The sequence below is a fragment of the Ruditapes philippinarum genome, unplaced genomic scaffold (genome assembly GCF_026571515.1).
Source record: "Ruditapes philippinarum isolate M1 unplaced genomic scaffold, ASM2657151v2 ctg313_1_1_1_1, whole genome shotgun sequence".
Taxonomy (NCBI): Eukaryota; Metazoa; Mollusca; class Bivalvia; order Venerida; family Veneridae; genus Ruditapes; species Ruditapes philippinarum.
Window position 1 is genome coordinate 243,455 of NW_026860654.1, and position 21,477 is coordinate 264,931.

The 21,477-nt window shown below is 29.4% G+C and overlaps 1 protein-coding gene across 1 annotated transcript in view; it reads left to right on the forward strand.

Annotated features, from left to right (window-relative positions):
* Nucleotides 1–21,477, forward strand: part of LOC132712910 (Ca(2+)/calmodulin-responsive adenylate cyclase-like) — a 164,151-nt gene that overhangs the window by 125,045 nt on the left and 17,629 nt on the right. The window contains 8 exon segments of the mRNA XM_060695344.1: nt 10,496–10,614; nt 11,219–11,249; nt 11,252–11,335; nt 11,691–11,818; nt 12,139–12,297; nt 12,825–12,972; nt 13,899–14,090; nt 14,612–14,664. Of these exon segments, the coding sequence (XP_060551327.1) occupies nt 10,496–10,614; nt 11,219–11,249; nt 11,252–11,335; nt 11,691–11,818; nt 12,139–12,297; nt 12,825–12,972; nt 13,899–14,090; nt 14,612–14,664 (914 nt within the window).

Genomic DNA, 21,477 nt, shown 5'->3' on the forward strand with positions numbered 1-21,477 from the left:
ATAAAAACTAAGCAATTCGTCAACCAATCACATAATGCATCGTCATTGTTACACTCGTTTGATCCCGATTCGAAAATTTATTAAGAAAGAAAAACGGTCCGAGAGCCAATGTTGCAAAATAATCAAATTAGTTAATAACAAAAGTGTAGACTACGTATTCTGATTCAATAACCTGTGAATATCAAATTATATAGGAATTTTTATTTTTACCCTATGCATGCACAGGGTAGGGTAATAGACCCAACAAAAATATTAACATTATGAGAATTATGAGAATTTCTCTTTCTAAATTAAAAAAATATGTATAAGTTTTGGTTGACGAATTTAGAGTAGCCTGTATCCCCCTGTTTGACATTCGTTTATTATTATTATTATTATTATTATTATTATTATTATTATTATTATTATTATTATTATTATTATTACTGTTTGAGAGTAAAAACGGTTAGACATGAAACCTTATGAGCCTTAAAGAATATCTTAGATGGCAATTGTAACAAGTGTATCAAGAAAATGCTGCAAAGGCCTTTGAAGTATCGTACATTTACGTTTATAAAGTGCATTATTTTCTCCTAAAACATCATTTATCGTTGTAAAGACTAGCAAATAAGATTATAAATGTTTTAAATGTTTTCAGAAATTTTTTTGAAAAAACCTCTAGAAATTAATAATAAAATTTCGAGTATGTCCTGTGTACAATGCAAAAGAAGCAACATAAAGTTTCAATTTAATTCAAGTCAGCTCCTAAATAACGCTACCCATCTAGGAATAAGTAGATATGAACAGATTGCAGTTAGTTTATGATCCTTTTCTTGGACATGGGAGGTTTACATTTATTTGATGATTTTGTTTCAAAAGTAAGATTTTACCAAGGAAAAATACTGCTTTAAATTGCATCTTGTCTACACATTTTCGTAAAATTAGCTGCTATCTTGTGTTATCGGGAGTAATAATATTGTGCATGCAATTTCTGAAACAAATGTCAAAATTTCTATCGCAGACATAGATCTAATCTGTTTGAATGTCACTTTCAGGGAAATGTTGACATTCAAATCGATCAGTTTTCTTTTTGTTTTTCTTGTTTTATTCAGAATAATGTAAATGAACGATTTTATTTTATTCAAAATTATAGGAATGAAACACATACCACTCAAGTAGGCAAAGTATAATAAGGCATTGTAGAACCTTTATAAAGAGATGAACGATAGCGTGTGATCGCAAAAAAGAATTGCTTCAATTAAAATTTAAATCATCATATTAATATTTAGAAGGTTCTACTATATGGAAAGTGTTGCTTTTGCGGTTTCATTAGATTTATTTGAATTACGCGTCTTGATTAATTCAAATTCCGTTTTAATTGCGTTTTAATGTCATATTTATCTGTAAATTTTCGTCAAAAGTGCAGCAAAAATCACTCTGATTTTAAATAAGACGAATGAATTTTAACTTCTTCGTGTGACAGTTCATTTTATATTTATTATTCAAACGCCCACCAGTCAGTTCAACTGAACAAATTTCAGACAAAGTTTAAGTATAAAAGTTTATGAATTCTACAAAACCGCCTATAATATTGCTTTAGCGAAGAGGTATTGGCTTCATCTTGTACTTCATCTTGTACATTAGAACATTCATTCAAATTCAACTACCACTATATTTTAATGCGACAGCTTGTATTGTCAGTATATTTTTGCGATAAATAGTAAAACAATTAATTTGTTGTTTAGCGTGTTTTTATTATGTTTAAAAATTGAGCTTTTTCAGAAAATCCCACTTTTTGAACCAAATGACAAGTAGGAGACACAATTTTGAAAACAAACGTTTGACCGAAGCACATGTGGTGGCTACAAAAAGCTTCTTAAATTCTCAGTTAAAATTAATGATACCGAAATTAATCTGATTTATTTAAAGGCACACTCTCATTTTTTTCTTTTTAAGAAAGGGCAAACTTGGGTTTAATAACATTTTAATAATGGATTTCAGCATGTTAAGATGCTTATCATATACAGAAAGTAGCGCTGAGTTTGAAAGTATATGTCATAAATGTAGTCAATTGTAAAGAAAGTAGTATTTTGACTTCAATACAAAATGTGAAATCAGTATACTTGTACTAATTGCCAAGAGCATTAGAAGCAAAAGATAGTTAAGGTAATTTGCCAATGAGTGACTATAAGGAATCTATAACAGGACACCAAAAAGTTAAAAATAAAAGAATTTCTGTGACATAATCATATATGATCTATTGCAATGAGTTTTCTCTTATTTGATCAAAATAAAATTACACGTTTTAAAGATATTTATTTAAGTAAACTTACGATGTGATGTCATCCCCTATAAGACTTAAATGTTTTAAAAGTCAAGATTAATATTGACTATAAATATAACAAAATATGATTGTCTCATCAGGCGTTTATGATACTTTATATTTGAATGTAGTTGATATATCAATATTAAGCTATTTTTTATGATTTTTCGAGGCACTTTACATGTGTACATTTTTTATTATCATTTTTCCTTTTTGCAAGCTTGTTTCTTGTTTTCTACGCTGCGTAGCTTTTTCAAGTATCGTAAGTGCATACATACATATATTCCCATATTAAATAAAATGTATCTGCGTCAGTCATATGGATCATGCAATTCTAAAAATCAAAAATCTATGAACGGTTTTGCAATATCTTTTATGTAAAGGTACAAAAAAACACTAATTGCGGCACTTGAAGTTTTGTGAATTCTTGCTTAATGAACTAATTTATCTAACAATTTTATCCAAGCACACAGTTACCGTTTTAAGATTTCTGTGAACAAAAAAATATTGTTTCGTATCAACAATCAGCATCGTCATTGGTACACTCGTTTGATCCCGATTCGAAAATTTATTAAGAAAGAAAAACGGTCCGAGAGCCAATGTTGCAAAATAATCAAATTAGTTAAATAAATAACAAAAGTGTACGTATTCTGATTCAATAACCTGTGAATATCAAATTATATAGGAGTTTTTATTTTTATTTTTACCCTATGCATGCACAGGGTAGGGTAATAGACCAAACAAAAATATTAACATTATGAGAATTATGAGAATTTCTCTTTCTAAATTAAAAAAAAATGTATTAGTTTTGGTTGACGTATTTAGAGTAGCCTGTATCCCCCTGTTTGACATTCGTTTATTATTATTATTATATTTATTATTATTATTATTATTATTATTATTATTATTATTATTATTATTATTATTATTATTATAATTACTGTTTGAGAGTAAAAACGGTTAGACATGAAACCTTATGAGCCTTAAAGAATATATTACTTGGGTTTAATAACATTTTAATAATGGATTTCAGCATGTTAAGATGCTTATCATATACAGAAAGTAGCGCTGAGTTTGAAAGTATATGTCATAAATGTAGTCAATTGTAAAGAAAGTAGTATTTTGACTTCAATACAAAATGTGAAATCAGTATACTTGTACTAATTGCCAAGAGCATTAGAAGCAAAAGATAGTTAAGGTAATTTGCCAATGAGTGACTATTAGGAATCTATAACAGGACACCAAAAAGTTAAAAATAAAAGAATTTCTGTGACATAATCATATATGAACATAATCATATATGATCTATTGCAATGAGTTTTCTCTTATTTGATCAAAATAAAATTACACGTTTTAAAGATATTTATTTAAGTAAACTTACGATGTGATGTCATCCCCTATAAGACTTTTAATAATATTTTAAAAGTCAAGATTAATATTGACTATAAATATAACAAAATATGATTGTCTCATCAGGCGTTTATGATACTTTATATTTGAATGTAGTTGATATATCAATATTAAGCTATTTTTTATGATTTTTCGAGGCACTTTACATGTGTACATCTTTTATTATCATTTTTCCTTTTTGCAAGCTTGTTTCTTGTTTTCTACGCTGCGTAGCTTTTTCATGTATCGTAAGTGCATACATACATATATTCCCATATTAAATAAAATGTATCTGCGTCAGTCATATGGATCATGCAATTCTAAAAATCAAAAATCTATGAACGGTTTTGCAATATCTTTTATGTAAAGGTACAAAAAAAACACTAATTGCGGCACTTGAAGTTTTGTGAATTCTTGCTTAATGAACTATATCTAACAATTTTATCCAAGCACACAGTTACCGTTTTAAGATTTCTGTGAACAAAAAATATTGTTTCATATCAACAATTTTTATGTGGTGACGTCAATATAAAATGATTCAAATTACTGCCTAATGGCACTTATTATCAACTCTGCTATGTCATTTGCCATAATTATTGATAATAAACAAAATTAAAGCAGTTAAAAAATCATTTTTGTCGTAAACTCAACATTCACAATAACAATGATTTTAGAAAACCTGTGACCACTCGAAGGTCATTCAACTTTCGAATGGCATATATACTTACATTAGTTTAAAATTGAACTTTTGTTTAAATAAGACAATTATACATATATTAACATCAAACAATGCAGGTACGCATCATAACATGATTGCACATGTGTTCGGTAAGTGATAAGTTGGCGTTTAAACCTAATACCAAGGTTTCTTTGCCAATATCATTTTTTTTCTGTAAAATCAAATCACTTAAATACATCTCATTAGATTTAAAGTTATGTGATTTGTTTTTTCTTAAAATTGACATCTAAAAATTCCCTATAATAAATGATTGATGTTAAACAACTTCCAGTACGTGAAAAAGAAATAGTGATATCTTGCCAGTCCCTTGCTTCTTGCAATAAATGCGTTGCGCCTTGCCAAATATTTTAAGCTCATAAAGTCACCAACATACTTTAAGTTTTATGCCTCAAAGCATTTGTTATTTTTTGGTGTTCTGTCACAGTTTCTGAAAAGGTAATTATAGGACATTCATAAAGTTATACTAAATTGGTATTTATATGAAAACAAACTACCACTTTTTAAGTTTTGATTTTTTTATAACTAATCATTTAACTTTTTATGCTATTTTCTCCTCATAAAATCATCATGTAACATGCTCTAAATTCAACATCATTTTTTTAAAACATTACAAGTTTTTCTTTATTTCAGCAGAAAATCTCTTTTTCATTTCTAAGAATAAATGCACCTTTAAAATGTTCTTGTATCTTATTGAAAGTTTTTTGGGTGCCAAAAGAATACTAATAAAATGATAGTATCAAAGAAAAATTATTTAACAGTATGATTTATGAATATAATTATAATGAAAAGTTTTATTATATCACAAAAGGACAGAACAAAAAAATTAAGAAATTAAGTTTTCATCAAAAGTGGTATGGAATTTCGATACAATTACAATAAGATTTGATATGTAAAAGTAAAATAAGCGATGTCTAGATTAGAGCATGTTGTTGTTTTCAGAAAATGCATTCTGTTAATATGTGAAATCAGTGAATAACATCTTTATTTACATTACATATGACCTTAAATGCATGTTAACCAAAACGTCATGATAGCTATGCAATGTATTCTTCACTCTTACTACAATGTGATAAATTAATATTTCTATACGGAGGAAATAAGGCATTTTTCTTTTTTATGAAAATAATGCTTTATTCATTTTTATTACTGAAAGATTACGCTGAAAAAAAATAAAATGAGAAATTCGATAACCAAACTCTTATTATGTTTTCTTGCCATTTTACAGTGTTATCTAGCCAATAGTTTGTCCTGCTCTGTGTAATGTGTAAAGAGTAAAATGATTCGAGTTGTAAGATAATCAAATCACTTTAGTGACCAAAGTGAATATATTCTTATCCGAGAATTTTAGCGTAAGAGGCAACTTTATAAACTGTGATTGTATTGATCTTGTTTGGGTACAGGGCAATGTATCTACAACCATTTTTAGTTTTAACTTTGTTTTTGTATCACAAAGATTGTTGCGCATATTGCAAAATACTTAAGTATACTTTGAGTACAAGCTGTACTCACGTCAGAAATATGCAGAAAAAACTATATATCTTCCCCGACAATTAAAGATATAGCTAATAAAGATATAGCTAATAATATCACAAAACGATATTAATAGTGATATATTATATAAATTGTTATTCTATTTCAGTACAATAAAACGTGAATTATGTTTGTTTACAAAAACTGGTGTTTTAATACTACATAGTATATTCTCTGCAATAAATTGTATGTGCTGTCAGAGACATGTTGCCTTGAGATCTTGACAACAAGTTACATAATTTAAGAGATAATTAAATTATTTTATGACGTGTTACTATATTAATGATTAATTATTTAGTAGATATAAAACTGTTATGTAAAATTTATCACACATCTGAAAGCAGTTTGTGCTGTTTCGTATATAATTAAGTGTAAACGATTACAAACATTACATTTTGATTATCCTTCTAATTTTAATTTGAATACGACATATGTTTGTGTTATTTATATAAAATCGTTCGGGAACAACAACACTATTTTCGAATTGATTTACATTTTATCATGATAAAATAGTACCCAAAAATTCTCATTGATAATGTATCAAAATGAAGAAAAATATTTTAAATAAGAAATACATGAATACATTTTAAAGTATTTACTTCAAAAGCCTCCAGTGTATGAGTGAGTAACTAAGAGAAAAGATAAAGTTGAACATTTAATTACAAACATTATTTAGGAAATATTTAACAATGATAAATTTATATTTTTGATCATAGTGCGCATGAAGTCAGGCAGGTAAGGTGGTTTGACCCCTGTTATTGCTTTGAAATTTGTAACAACAGAGGTAAGCCAAACCCATCTTTCCTGTTTCGGCGCCATATAACCTAAACTGTGTTGGTGCACCGTTAAAACAAACATACAACCATATTACTAGTACCTGTTTTCACTATTACGCACAACTGAAAATCTACATAGTTTTAGTTTGGTGTAATGGAACATTACTTTTGAAGTGTGGGTGGAAATATCGTGCCAAATTTTAAATGATCATACCAGGTGACACACATATCTTCGTGAGCGATTCATATCATGTTTAATACCAAAATGTTCAAGACAATTAAGAAGAAAATAGGTTTGAAAATTCTTTTCCTTGTATTAAATAACATTTTAAGTACTTGCAAATATTCTAAAAACCGGGCATTAATACAGCTACATTCTCTGCTAGATATACATGTTAATTTATACGTTAACGATTGATTTATTGATGTTTGTTTGGTTTGGTTATACGGCGCATCAACACAATTTTCATATGGCGCCAAAAACAGGAAAGATGATTTTGGCTAACCTTGGGTGTTACAAACTTAAAGCAACACCAGAGGTCAAAACCACCTCACCTGCTTGAGCTAAGAGATGCATAGACTCCAGTAATTCGAACCCCATTAAGTCGTTGCCTCTTACGATCACGCAGTGATAACCGCTGGCTCTGTAATTCTGATGCATCAACCCTTAAAGGCAACCCCTTAGTCACAATGGAGGTTTAATTGATGTAACATGTGTGATATAAATAATAGAAATGGTCTCTAGTCCTATGACTTATTTTGATTCTTAAAATATTTATTAAAACAAAAGTTCATATGACTCTGAATATAATTAATAAAACAAACTTACTGACCTAAACTATGTGACTGAATAAAGTTTATTTCCATGTCTTATTTGACCCCTTTTTAATCTTTTTTTTCCGATAATAATAGCTGTTAACGTATCACCTAATGAGCTTTGAAGTATATATCCTAGTATGTAATTGTAACAATGTGTGTCAAGAGCCTTTTGGACATTCGTATTATTTCGCTAATAACGCGCCTAATTTTCTCTTAGAACATCCTTTATCCTTGTAAAGACTGCAAATCAGATTAAAGCTGCTGAAATAGTGTCAGACATTTCTGGAAAACAGAAGATAGCCTTGGCTAAATTTTGTAATTGTTTGTTAAGAAGAACAATTCAAAAAGCTGAGGATGGAGTAAGGTATATTTTCACCATTATAGTAGGTTTATTTATTTAGTAATTTGTGTCCAAAATAAATTATTTTGAAAACCGATGTACTTTTCAGTAAAACAAGGGCTTTAAATTACATTTTGTCTACATATACTCGTATATAAGGTACTGTCGTTTTTGTTATTGTAAGACGTTATGTACGGGATTTCGGTGACAAATGTCAATTTACTGACGCAGACAACGATCTGGTTAGTTTAAATGTCTTTTTTTTCCTTCAGGAAAATATTGACATTCAAGTAAGCTGGGTTCATTATTTATAAATTGACTTGTTCATTATAAGCTTTATAGCATTTTTCAAGTGTTTAAAACTATTCAGATTGAAAGGATATGACCAAAAATAAAAGCCAACTGTTTAAATATTCTTTTATCAAATATCTATCACCCAAGAAAGTATAAAAGCTTATAAGACACTTGATACAAATGAAAAAAAAATGTTCATTATCGAAATTAAATTTTAAATAAAAGTTGTTTAAAACACTTTAAAGACTTCCTTTGATGGACATATTAAATTTTGCGGCTTCTTTTGAAATTGCACAATTATGTGTCCTTATTAATTCTAATGACGTATTAGTAAACAAAGTGCACTATGAATTTAATTTAAAATAACACGATTGAATTTTCAACTAATTCGTGTGACATGTCATTTTATTGGAATTGAACACCCACTAGACGTTTTATATGACATATTTCAGACAAAATTCTAGGTATTTAATTTTGAGACCGCCATAAAACCGCCAATTTTATTGCATTAGCCAAGAACAGAATCCACATCAGCAAGATTTTATATTGTTTTCCAGTTTGTTTGTGTTTTTTGTTTGTTGTTTTTTTTGTTTTGTTTTGTTTTTTTGTTGTTTTTTTCAATGGATAAGATTTCTTTCATTGTTAAAAAGACTGTTCAAAATAAATAGGAAAACATTACGTTTCGTCTGATGTTTCTGTAAATTTCATGTATCATATCATATATATATGTGTTCCCTATGTTATGTTTTTGATCTGGCTCAGGAAAAAATCAAGCTAAAAGGTATGTATCAAAGAATCTACACTTTCCTGCAGGTAGTTTGCACGCTGCGCAAAGATTTTACTTTTATAAGTTAGTGCATAATACGATTTACAGTTACCTTGAATAAAGATTGATAAAATGAAAAAAATGCATTACGCAGATGTACCTTAGATAATCAAAGTAAAAATGAAATGTTTTGCAAATTTTATATGTATTAATCGACAAAAACACTATCTTTGGCACTAATGACTGCAACGTATTGTGTATTTCTGCTGAACGCACGTGTGTTTCTGCAAAATAATCATCAGAACACACAGTAAATGCTTATCAGTGACAAGGTGTGCCAAATTAATGTCTTAAATGTGAAAACGTCATTCTTTAATATATCGAATTATAAATATAGGCACTGATCATCAGCTTTGAAATATATCTTCATTACCTGAAATAATTAGAACCAATGTGTTTTGTAAACATCGAAAAACAGCAATAACATTAGTTTGGATAAAGTCCTTGTTTTGATATGGAAATAATTAAACAATATGTTAAAGCTAATGTTTGGCAGTTTAATGATCGATATGCTTTCAGATTATCAAAATACATAAAAGCTCATATATTGGCTTAATTGATTCCGGCACTTTAAGTGTTGAAAATTGAGTACCACTCAAGCCTGTGCTAGGGGGTGTAAGGGATGTTGCACCTTTTGATTATCCCTCATTTACAGATTCATTAATCGAGTCTGCTGTTCTTTTGTTATTTTGTTGTTATAAATGCTTCCTTTGTATCACCCTTTTTCCTGTTTTTCAATAAGCTTTTACGTTGATTTGACAAAAACCTTATTGAAAAGATTCTAATGTGGACAAAAATCTGATTCTGCATACCTAAATAACTTGTTATAAAGATATATTATCAATTATTTTTCTGGTAATTGAATAATTGAATATGAAATTACTTCCTTTGATAAATAATTTGTTTGCAAAGTGGAATGTTATAAAACTTGCAGTACGTGAAATTAAAGTAATTATATTACATAATTGGTTTTCTCTTTTACTTTATGTTTTTGTGTATTACTATATGTATTTGATTGAATTAATATTTTTGTAACACTTGAAAAATATGTTATGTGCCTAGCCATTTGATTAGATAATATACGTATGTTAAAAATATTCTGAGCGACCTGTCAGTTTCAGGAATTATATTACTTTTTTTTAAAATTATGTGTTGCGTCTTGGCATGTGATTGGATAATGGGCCTTTATATAGATATGCGTTACGTGTTGCCTTTTGATTGGATGAGATCCTTTGTCTATCAGTTCCATGTCATTTGGTTTTCATAACATTTTATAGTCTCAATTGTAATATCTGTTTGCAATACAAGAACAGTTTCAGTTCTAAAAGAAATTAGCTAAATTAACATAACTAGTGTAACATGCTAATATAGGTTTGTGGCTCCGGTTTCCGAAGTAGGCAGTAAGTATATACAATAGAAAGCAACGCTGAAAAAAATCTTGCAACATTCACTTAACAAAAAATGCTGTTTCTACTTGCAGGAAAAGTTGTTGCTCAGTGTTCTTCCACAACATGTTGCCATGGAGATGAAGAATGACATTACATCCCCACACCAGGGAATGTTTCACAAGATATACATACAAAAACACGAAGACGTTAGGTAAGCTTTTGCATTTCGTTATATAATACCGCACCGCTCCAGGACGTTAATCTGTATTTAACGTCAAACTTTGCCTGTTGCTTATTATAGTTATGCATTGCAGTGTGCCGATTCCGGGGAAAAGATATAATATAAAGAATGTCATTTAAGGAAGCTTCCTCGTACCTTGACATTCCAAATACCATATACTTTTAACTTAATTTTGCAACAACTTGATGAAATTAAGCACTTACGGTCATCCTCCATCAGTAAAGCTGGAAAGTCACCATATACAAATGACGTAAAACCCAATCAAACAAAATAAATAGAATAAAATTAAGAACAAAACAAAATTATAATTATTTAATTTGTTTTTATATTTCATTTCACTCCTTTACAAATAATAACTGAAATGTTTTCGTTAAGTTTGGTAACATTTTCAGTGTTATTATTGTCTTATCTTTTCACAGTTATATCAATTTCAAACCTGAAGATAATTATAGTCTTCGGGATATATTAACAATTTTGGTATTATAGAACAACTGAATAAAAGAAAGATCAGTCAACTAAAACTTGCAAAGAAGCACATAATTCATTCTACATACATTGTAATTATATTTTTCAGCATCTTATTCGCAGACATTGTTGGCTTTACTAGTCTAGTCTTTCTTCCCATTGTTCAGCTGAAAACCTTGTCAAGATTCTCAATGAATTGTTTGGCCGATTTGATCATCTAGCAAAGGTAAGAGACAAGATTTATCATTTCTTCCTTTTGATGAAATGAGATTTTTTCCTAGACATTGTGCATGTTTACAATATATCCTATTGTCTTTGACTTTTCTATACAGAACATTATTTTTGTTTTGTTCATTTGAATGTTATAAACAATGTTGTCATATGGATAACATAATGAAACTTTATCTGTATTTAATATGCTTTCCTAGGAAACGAAGCATATTTTACCATATTTTGAAAATGATTCTATAAAAATAATTGTTATAATAAAATGTTACTTTTATGATTTTATTTAGAATCGTTCTATTAATCAGTCTTTTATAACTTTACTTCTTATAAATATGTTTTATCTTTTTTTACAGAACAATCATTGTTTAAGAATTAAGATTCTTGGTGACTGTTATTATTGTGTGAGTGGTCTGCCAGACAAACGAGATGATCATGCTAAATGCTGTGTGGAAATGGGCATGGATATGATAGAAGCCATTGAGTAAGTTTTGATTGATTGATTGATTGATTGATTGATCGATCGATTGATTGATTGATTGATTGATTGATTGATTGATTGATTGATTGATTGATTGATTGATTGATTGATAAATATTGTTATGTCAAAAATGTTTAATTGTTCCTGTCAGTCTTTGGTTATAGAATTGCAATGAACATTTTTTTTCAACTTTGCGTAACATTTTATCATATAATTCTTTGGTTATTTTATTCGTAATACAGTATTCCACTACAAAAAATAGCTATATGACTTACAGAGAATTGGTGTGACTAAGTGTAACCAATTTGTTTTACCTGTTTCAGTTTTGTATGTGAGTCTACCGGAGTAAATTTAAACATGCGCGTTGGAATACATACTGGTCGAGTATTGTGCGGTGTCCTTGGGCTAAAGAAATGGCAATATGACGTATGGAGTAATGACGTCACATTAGCGAACGCCATGGAATCTGGTGGTATACCTGGGTAAATGAATTTAGTTTAAATGTACAATTCATGAGCTTGAAAAGATGTAAATTAAACAATTGTTTTAATAATATTTAACTACGTTTTTACTACTTAAATATTAATTATCAGAATCAAAAGAAATATATTTAGATGTATGTCCATTCAAAAAACCCTGTCCTTTAGGTGAAAATAGATAATATTAGATCTACAACAGAATATCAAGTTGACAAAAAGATATACACTATTAGATAAACGGCAATAATGATAGCTATTTTGCCAAAGCAATATGAACCTTTCGAAAATAATAGAATCAAACAATAGCCCTGTCTTGTTAAAGACGTATTGTAGTCATCAAACTTTTAGACAAATAGGTCTTTATATCATTTAAATCAAAGCCTCATTGGTACTTATTAACTTGCATTGATAAATTTTAGTAGCTCATTTTGAATAAAACCAATTGTGTTACAATATGCTTACTCCAAAGCTATGTGTTGAATACAAGCAAGTCATTAATAAATAAGAAGCAAACCCTTTTTCGCTTGCAGACGTGTACATATTACCAAACAAACATTAGAGTGTTTGCACGGGGAGTATGAAGTTGAGAATGGGCATGGTGGGGAGAGGAATTCCTACCTACAAGAACACGGAATAGAAACATATCTTGTCAAATCACTTCACCCAGTTCCACCTAAGGTATGTTCATTAATTATATTTGTAAAATATTGGCAATATCTAGATACTTAACATCTGCTTTTCTAAACAAATGCTTATGTATGCTTGTTGATTTTGGGAATATTGAGACTATATTATTATTTGCTTGAACATGTAGTACATATGACCGAAGTCTTTTAAAAACACTACGTATTACTAAATCGAATCGTCATTTTCTTTGCAATTGTAAGCTAATGTTTTGAAAAATTAAGAATTTTGGTATTAAAATGACTTGGACAATCTTTGTTTGTCAAAGTTTGCCCTTACATAAGGTAAATAAGGCTGTTTAATTGGGTTCTATCATTGCTGTTTCTAAGTAATGTTTGCCAAAACATGACGAATTGATACATTTATTATAGCAGCTTTCTCACGGAATGTTTATATCTCTGTTTTATACTAATTTGAATTTATCTTTTATAAAAATTACTTTTCCATTTATCAAGCTCATTATCTTGCTTGTGACAAATGATTCTACCAATGCAACTAGTTTAGAGCCAACACAGTTTTAATCCATACCGTCTGATCGCGATCTTTAATGTTTGGTATTCAATTAGAATATATTTTGATTTTTTCCCTACAAGTTAGTAATGGTATTGTCCAGATTAAATGATGGTTACTTCCATATAAGGCATTCGGTTTTGAAAAGAGTTAAGCAAATAAAGTGTGGCCCACAACAAATGATAATGTATTTATCATGTCATTTTGTGTGTAAAACGTTCTTTACAAACTTGCTCAAAAGCAATTATTTAATTTTCTTTTCAAGATCGCATTTATTGTCTACATATTACAATAATTATTTCTTCTAATCTCAGATGCAACTTTAAGTAAATACTGAATAATATCGTTATATTAACATATTATAATAAATAACTTACTTTTTAAAATATTTCTTTATCACTTTTTTTCAGGAGACGCATCTTTCCGACAAAGGTCTAGGTGGTATAAGAGGAAAGAAATTGTCGTTTAGGAGTGTCACGAACTGTGTTATGAGGCTGATCCATTCTGTCAAATTTAATGCAGAAATTCCATTTTCCAACGTACTTAATCCCCAATCTGATGAGCCAAAGCACCATTCGAGCCATGGAGGTTCCAATAAATTCGTAAGCTTACAAAACCATAGTTTTTATATTTATATTTGATGTATATAAAGACAACAGTGTAACAACTGACAACGCTACAATATATTGACTTAGCATATAATAATTTTATTAAATTATCTAATTTAATAAAGAAACAAAATTGTAGTAATTGATACCATAACAAAAATGAAATATTACAAATTATAGCTTTTACAAACGATATGCAAAGACAGTATTTAAGCATTAGATATTATTACAATATTTTGAAGATTTAAAAAGGTTATTAAATGCTTGAAAGCAATGACTAACGGAAGTTTTTGAGGATAAACAGTTGGAGACTTTGATAATAATTATAAAATTGCGGGGTTTTTTTAACCGATATGCCATTACGTGGTCCTTGAATGATGGTTGTCTTCAGATATATCAATAACGTATCGCTTGAGTTGTTAATTTGAGTTATGACTAGGAATATATAATATATTGCTTCTTTGATAGAATGCTCTGTGTAGGTTATCAGCCATCTCATATAATTCTTTTTACAGACAAAATTTGGCTACTCAGTAACAGACAAACTACGGAAAGCGTTCAAAGAAAGGTAAGGTTTTTTTAAACTGATAAAGTTCGTTAAAGTTTTCAGTAATATATTTGTATCCGGTGAAATTATTATGAAATATACCAACACTTTGGCATAAGCCTTGAAACTTGTTTAACTCTTAATCCCCTGTTGCGGCCCGTAAGCGTTAAGAAGCCAAATGTCCTTTTACTATACAGAAAAGTATGTGTAACCACTTAAATGGTGTTTACAAAACATCAGTAATGCCAACTCGGTAACGAAAAACATTTTTGCAACTCATAAGTATTACATATATTTAGTATTTGAATTCTTAGTTCTGGTATATCAACAAACATAGAATAATATTATTTTATGAAACAAAAACTTAATTGAAATGTATGTGTTTGTTTCTGTAAAATAGATATTACATTTCCATCAATTTACGGAAAGAAAAATGAAGCAATGATTAATATTCAATGTATATCAAGTACATTCAACAACATTGAAAGTAGTAATTTGCGATCATTTACGAGTAAAGTTAATTGTTCTGTTGTTGAAGGTCTGTAATTCTATAAATAATTATGTTAATAGTATTTAGTAACAAACATGAATACAAACCCCAAATTAATTATATAAGATATAGTTCTTATATTTGAGATACACGTTCCGATATAACATATCAATTTTTGGCAGATTATTGAATTGTCCTGGAACAAAATATCATTTTCTATCATATAAATGTTCATATTAAATTAATACTATCAAGAAACATTTTATAAGAATATCCAAATATTACATTTCTGTCCTTTTTTATATCAAAACTGGAAATACTTCTGGAAAAGGGTTTCCATTCATGACCAATCCACTTTAAACTCGTAAATGAGTACAAAATGTGAATAATGTAAAAATGTGCCTCGCAAAAATATCTGACTCTACAGTTTGTGAAAATATTAATCACTTTATAGTAGTGATTTAAAAGTACTTTCACCGTAATTTAGAGCAGAACAGAGGATAAAGCAGAAAATCAAATTGATTATACATTTAATACATCAGTGTCTTTCGTTTCTTGGAACAATCATCCGAGATTTTATTTCAATTCTTGCCTGTTGTTTAATGGCTTGGGTTCGATTTTTATGCATTTTTGCCAATCGACGTAATGAAAATTCAATCATTCAATCATAAGATAGAAATAGCCGAAATTGATATAAAAATAAAAGCATGTAGGCGAAAAAAATGGAAAAAAATATTTTAAATTTAACCAGTGGTTTGCATGTGAAAGTGAATGGAAAAAGGCATAAAAGGGACAAAAACAGAACAGGGCACAAGGGCAAAGCACGAACGTGGTGCTATTTCAAATAATAGAGAATATGAAATACAATGTAATAGAAACCGACAAGGTGAATGTACAATGTACTAAGCAAGACAGTGGGACCATTTTTAAAAAGCAATAACTATAAATACAAGAAGTTATTTTCTCCTTTTGTGTCTATGTAACAGAATATGATAGTCTGTGTTTGGAGAATATGATATCCCTGAGACATGTGATTAATCATATTCTCACGTTATTAAATTGTCACAAACTAGACAACGGAAATGAAGTTTCCCTGTGTGTCACATTATTGCACAATGCCTTTTTATTGCTGATGATATAGATGATATAACCGTAGATTGTCAATTTTCTTTTATACTTTTCTTGAAGTCTTTCCAGAAATATTGCAAGCTTCAGGGGATAATAATTTTGATTTATATCAGAATTTCAGTGCGTTAATGACAAACGGAAAATTATGCGGGTCTATGTATATGATAGTTTCTGTATGGAATTTGTTGTTAAATACTAAGTAGGTGTTTAAATAGATTATTGTTACATATAAGAAAAGCAGACTGTAGTCGTGATGTTTTGACCAAGGGTTTGTTATTTGAAGGTGCTTATGTTTATGAAACTTTAAGAAACTTTCAAAGCGCGTACCTTTTGCTGAATTATATATCCTTATGCAAGTGGTATATAGCAAGTTTTGTATCATTATTGTTCTTAAATATTTGATCAGTTTAACATTAATTAACTTAGTTGAAGCAGTTCTAATTTGTTTAAGAGATTTTACACTCTTTTAAACAAATTGAATTCAACCGGACGCACGGTTTTCATAAACATCATTTTGTTATCGTGTTCAAAAAAAACGAAATTTGCTTTCCAGAATTGTTTTAGATTATATGGCTTGAAACAGCATCAAATTATGTCAGCATTTAAATAATTGTCTTGATTTGTCCTTACTTAATGAATTATTCCGCGTCATTAAAATTCGAAGCAGTCGACCGCATGTTATCGCAATAGTCGGATTATGCATTGAAAATGATGAAGCAGTGAGTTTTATGTTGCTTTGAAATCGTGTTTTAAAACAATATTTAGATATAATAAGAACTTCATCGTGCTTGTCTGTCTGTGTAAGAGAATTTGATATATCTAAGACATTTCATTAATCATTTATCTCTTGATAAAATTGTCACAAGCTAGACAACGGAAATGAAGTCATTGTTTGAGTCATATTATGGCGCACAGTGTCTTATATTGCCGGTGATATAACCGTAAATTGCTAGTGATATAACGGTAGATTGCCAATTGTCTTGTAGTAGCTCTTGGAGATTTTCCAGACATGATTTAGAGCAATAATTATCTAAGCAAAACATATTACTTTTATAATTTTATAAACAGATGGTTTTGAGTAAATTTATATTTTACTTGAAGAAATGTTTTGCTTATTTAATTAGTATGGTAGTTACTATTACAGACAGTAAAGTATTTAAAGATCCTGTATGCTGTAATTTAGGATGAAACCACTCTTACGTGAAATTTTATACATGTATATAATTATTCTTCTAAAACAATTTTCAAACCTAAATAATATGTAAAATATGTACTGCAAATGTTTATAAGTAATCATTAAAATATATGCATTCATTTCTTATTGAAAAATTTGGCTTTGGCTTTATCGAAAATAGATTTCTAATTACCTCCCTAATTACCTCCATTTATGTACAAGAAATGTAAGTTCGGTGATATCTTTACAAAAATGCTTTTTAAACTTACAATATTGATATGTCTTCATTTGAGCATTAGCTTTATGATATAAAACAAATTACAACAAAAAGAAATAAAGTATTTTATAACCCATTGGCTGTACTTGTTGTTGTTGTTTCAAATCATAAATACTCGTAAAACCAATCAAGCATGGATTCTAAATGGACCATTTTGTGTTATAAAAATAAAAATGATTTGCCCTGAAACAATTAAACCAACTGCACGCATTTCACACTTAAGATAATACAAGATTTCTTTATAAAAGCTTAACCAAAATATGAAAATCAAGATCAACAAGAAAGGGCAGCATTCAATGCACGCAACCCTCCACACGACCAAGCAACACAAAAATTCCTTGAAGGAACCCAGCCGGACACCAAATAAAATCAGAACAGGGCACAATGGCAAATCACGACGGGTGTTATTTCAAATAATACAGAATATGAAATACAATGTAATAGAAACAAGGTGCATGTACAATGTATTTAGCAAGACTATGAATGGCATCTTTGAGGATCAATTTTTAAAAAGCAATAACTATATATACAAGAAGTTATTTTCTCCTTACAGTGTCTGTGTTACAGAATATGATATCCCTGAGACATGTCATTAATCATTTTATCACGTGATTAAATTGTCACAAACTAGACAACGGAAAAGAAGTCTCCGTGCGTGTCACATTATTGCGCAATGTCTTTTTATTGCTGATGATATGGATGATATAACCGTAGATTGTCAATTTTCTTTTATACTTTTCTTGAAGTCTTTCCAGAAATGTTTCAGGCTTCAGGGGATAATAAATTTTATTTAGATCATAACTTCAATACGTTTATGACAAACGGAAAATTTTACGGGCCAATGTATATGATAGTTTCTGTATGGAATTTTCTGTTAAATACTGAGTAGGTGCATTAAGGGAATATTGCTCCATACGTTCGTAAAGTTAGGGAAAAAACAGACACATAAATTTGTAATTTTAAATACATGTATCATATTTATCTACTTATCCACTTTTGGCATCAACTAATAATAGAAGATGTTCTTAGATTGTATTCTAAAGCCTTGGAAATCAGTATGAGTGTATTTGTAATGACAATGTAATATTGGATATAAATAATTGCTTAGTTAAACATATTTACAAGAAATGATTAAAATGGTTTACATTTTTCATCACAAATGGCATGTACTAAAGTGAGCACCCCCGTTCATGACTTATTTATCTGAAACAAATCAACAATGACTGTTTACATGTATATGAATGCAACTGTAACGTTCTTTGATATTATAATATTTTTTAACATCCGGAAACATTAAGCCATCCTCAAACTATCTATTTTTCATGAAGAAATTATAGTACATGACGTAAAAATAACTTATGGACCTTTAATCATATAAATATTCTTTTGAGTTATCTTTAATGAGCCATATATTGTTTTTAAATGCCAGATTACATGCAGTCGAATTTAGGCATAAGTTAAGACAAATAGAAATGGCAAACTGATTTTGCTCTTAATACATCAGTGACAATTGTTTTTCGAAAAATTATCCCGTGTTTTCTTATTCATTTTTCTGCTTTCAATGGTTTAGAATTATTCTGATTGAATTTATATCATTTAGATCATTTCAATTACTTTAATTATCCAATTTTGAAATTGACGTTTAGAACGTGTTCAATATTTAAATGGTAATGCATCAAGGTACTTTCTTGTGGGTTGTACTGATTGTAAACAATAGCCCAGTTTGAGCCGGGTGATGCTCCCCGAATAGGTTTTGGACACAGGAAAGTACACCTCTTGTAGTTTCAGAGTTATGTCCCTTGAAAAAGTTCAAAGTGCAATAATTCCAAAATTAGGCAAGGCAGAGTTACTGTTCTTTGCACTGCACTTCTAATCAATGTGATCTATCAACCTACAAAGTTTCTTGATGATATCTCTTATGATTTCCGAGTTATGTCCCGGACAACTTCAAAAAGTAAAAATAAACATAGGGCAATAACTCAAGAATTAGGCAAGGCAGAGTTATGATTCTTGTGCACTTCACATCTAATCTACCCATTTAGATATATCTACCTACAAAGTTTCATGTTGATATCTCTTATAGTTTTACAGCTATGTCCTGGACAAGATTTTTCTAAAAGGGGAGATAATTCAAAAAATGAGGTTTAACAGAGTTATGGTTCTTTTGCACTGCACCTCTACTTAATGTGATCTATCTACCTACAATGTTTCATCTTGATATCTCTTATAGTTTTAGAGTTATGTTCCGGACAAAGTTCAAAGTGTTAAAATTAACAAAGGGCAATAACTCCAAAATTAGGACAAAAAAGTTATTATTCTTATGCACTGCACATCTACCTATTGAGATCTATTCATCTACAAAGTTTCTTGTTGATATCTCTTATAGTTTTAGAGTTATGCCCCGGACAAGATTTTTCTATAATGGGAGATAATTCAAACACCGGGCAAAATAGAGTTATGGTTCTTTGACACTGCACTCCCCCTCAATGCCCTCTACCACTGTATGAAGTTTCAATAAATTATCTCCAAGGGTTTTCAAGTTATGCTCCGGACAATACAACGGACAGACGGACAGACAGACGGACGGACGGGCAGACGGACAATGCGCCGACTATATGCTCCCCCGAAATTTTTAGGGGAGCATAAAAAGGGCAACCAAGACAAAGCTCTTGATGCTTCAGGTGACATTTTTCTTAAAATAAAGTGTTGATGAATACTGAAGTCGTTATGTTTTGACCAAGGGTTTGTTACTTGTAGGTGCTTATGTTTATGAAATTTTACGAAACTTTCAAAGCGCGTACCTTGTTCCGTATTGTATTGTATTGCTGAATTATATATATTTATGCAAATCTTGCGTTTTGTACCATTATTATTCTTAATTATTTGATCTATTGCTTAGCATTAATTAATTTACAAATTAGATACTAGTTGAAGCAGTTCTAGGTTGTCAATAGTCGGAATATGCATTGACAATGATAAAGCAGTGAGTTTTATGTTGTTTTGTAATCTAGTTTTAAAAGCAATATTCAGATAAAATAAGAACTTCATCGTGCTTGTCTGTCTGTGTAAGAGAATAAGATATATCTAAGACATTTCATTAATCATTTATCTCTTGATAAAATTGTCACAAGCTAGACAACGGAAATGAAGTTATAGTTTGAGTCACATTATGGCGCACAGTGTCTTATATTGCTGGTGATATAACCGTAAATTGCTAGTGATATAACGGTAGATTGCCAATTTTCTTTAGTACCTCTTGGAGATTTTCCAGACATGATTTAGAGCAATAATTATCTAAGCAAAACATACAACTTTCATAAATTTATTAACAGATCATCATAAGAAAATTTATATTTTACTTGAAGAAATGTTTTGCTTATTTAATTAAGTATAGTAGTTACTATTATACAGACGGTAAAGTATTTAAAGATCCTGTATGTTGTAGTTAAGGATGAAACAAAGCTTACGTGAAATTTTATATATGTATATAATAATTCTTCTGAAACAATTTCCAAACATCCAATAATATTTTAAATATGTACTGCAAATGTTTATAAGTAATCATTGTAATATATGCATTTATTTCTTATTGAAAAAAATTGGCTTTAAATTTATGGAAAATAGATTTCTAATTACCTCGCTAATTACCTCCCTTTATGTACAAGACATGTAAATTCGGTTATATCTTTACAAATAATGCTTTTTTCTAAACTTACAATATGGATAAATCTACATTTGAGCATCAGCTTTATGATACAAAACCAT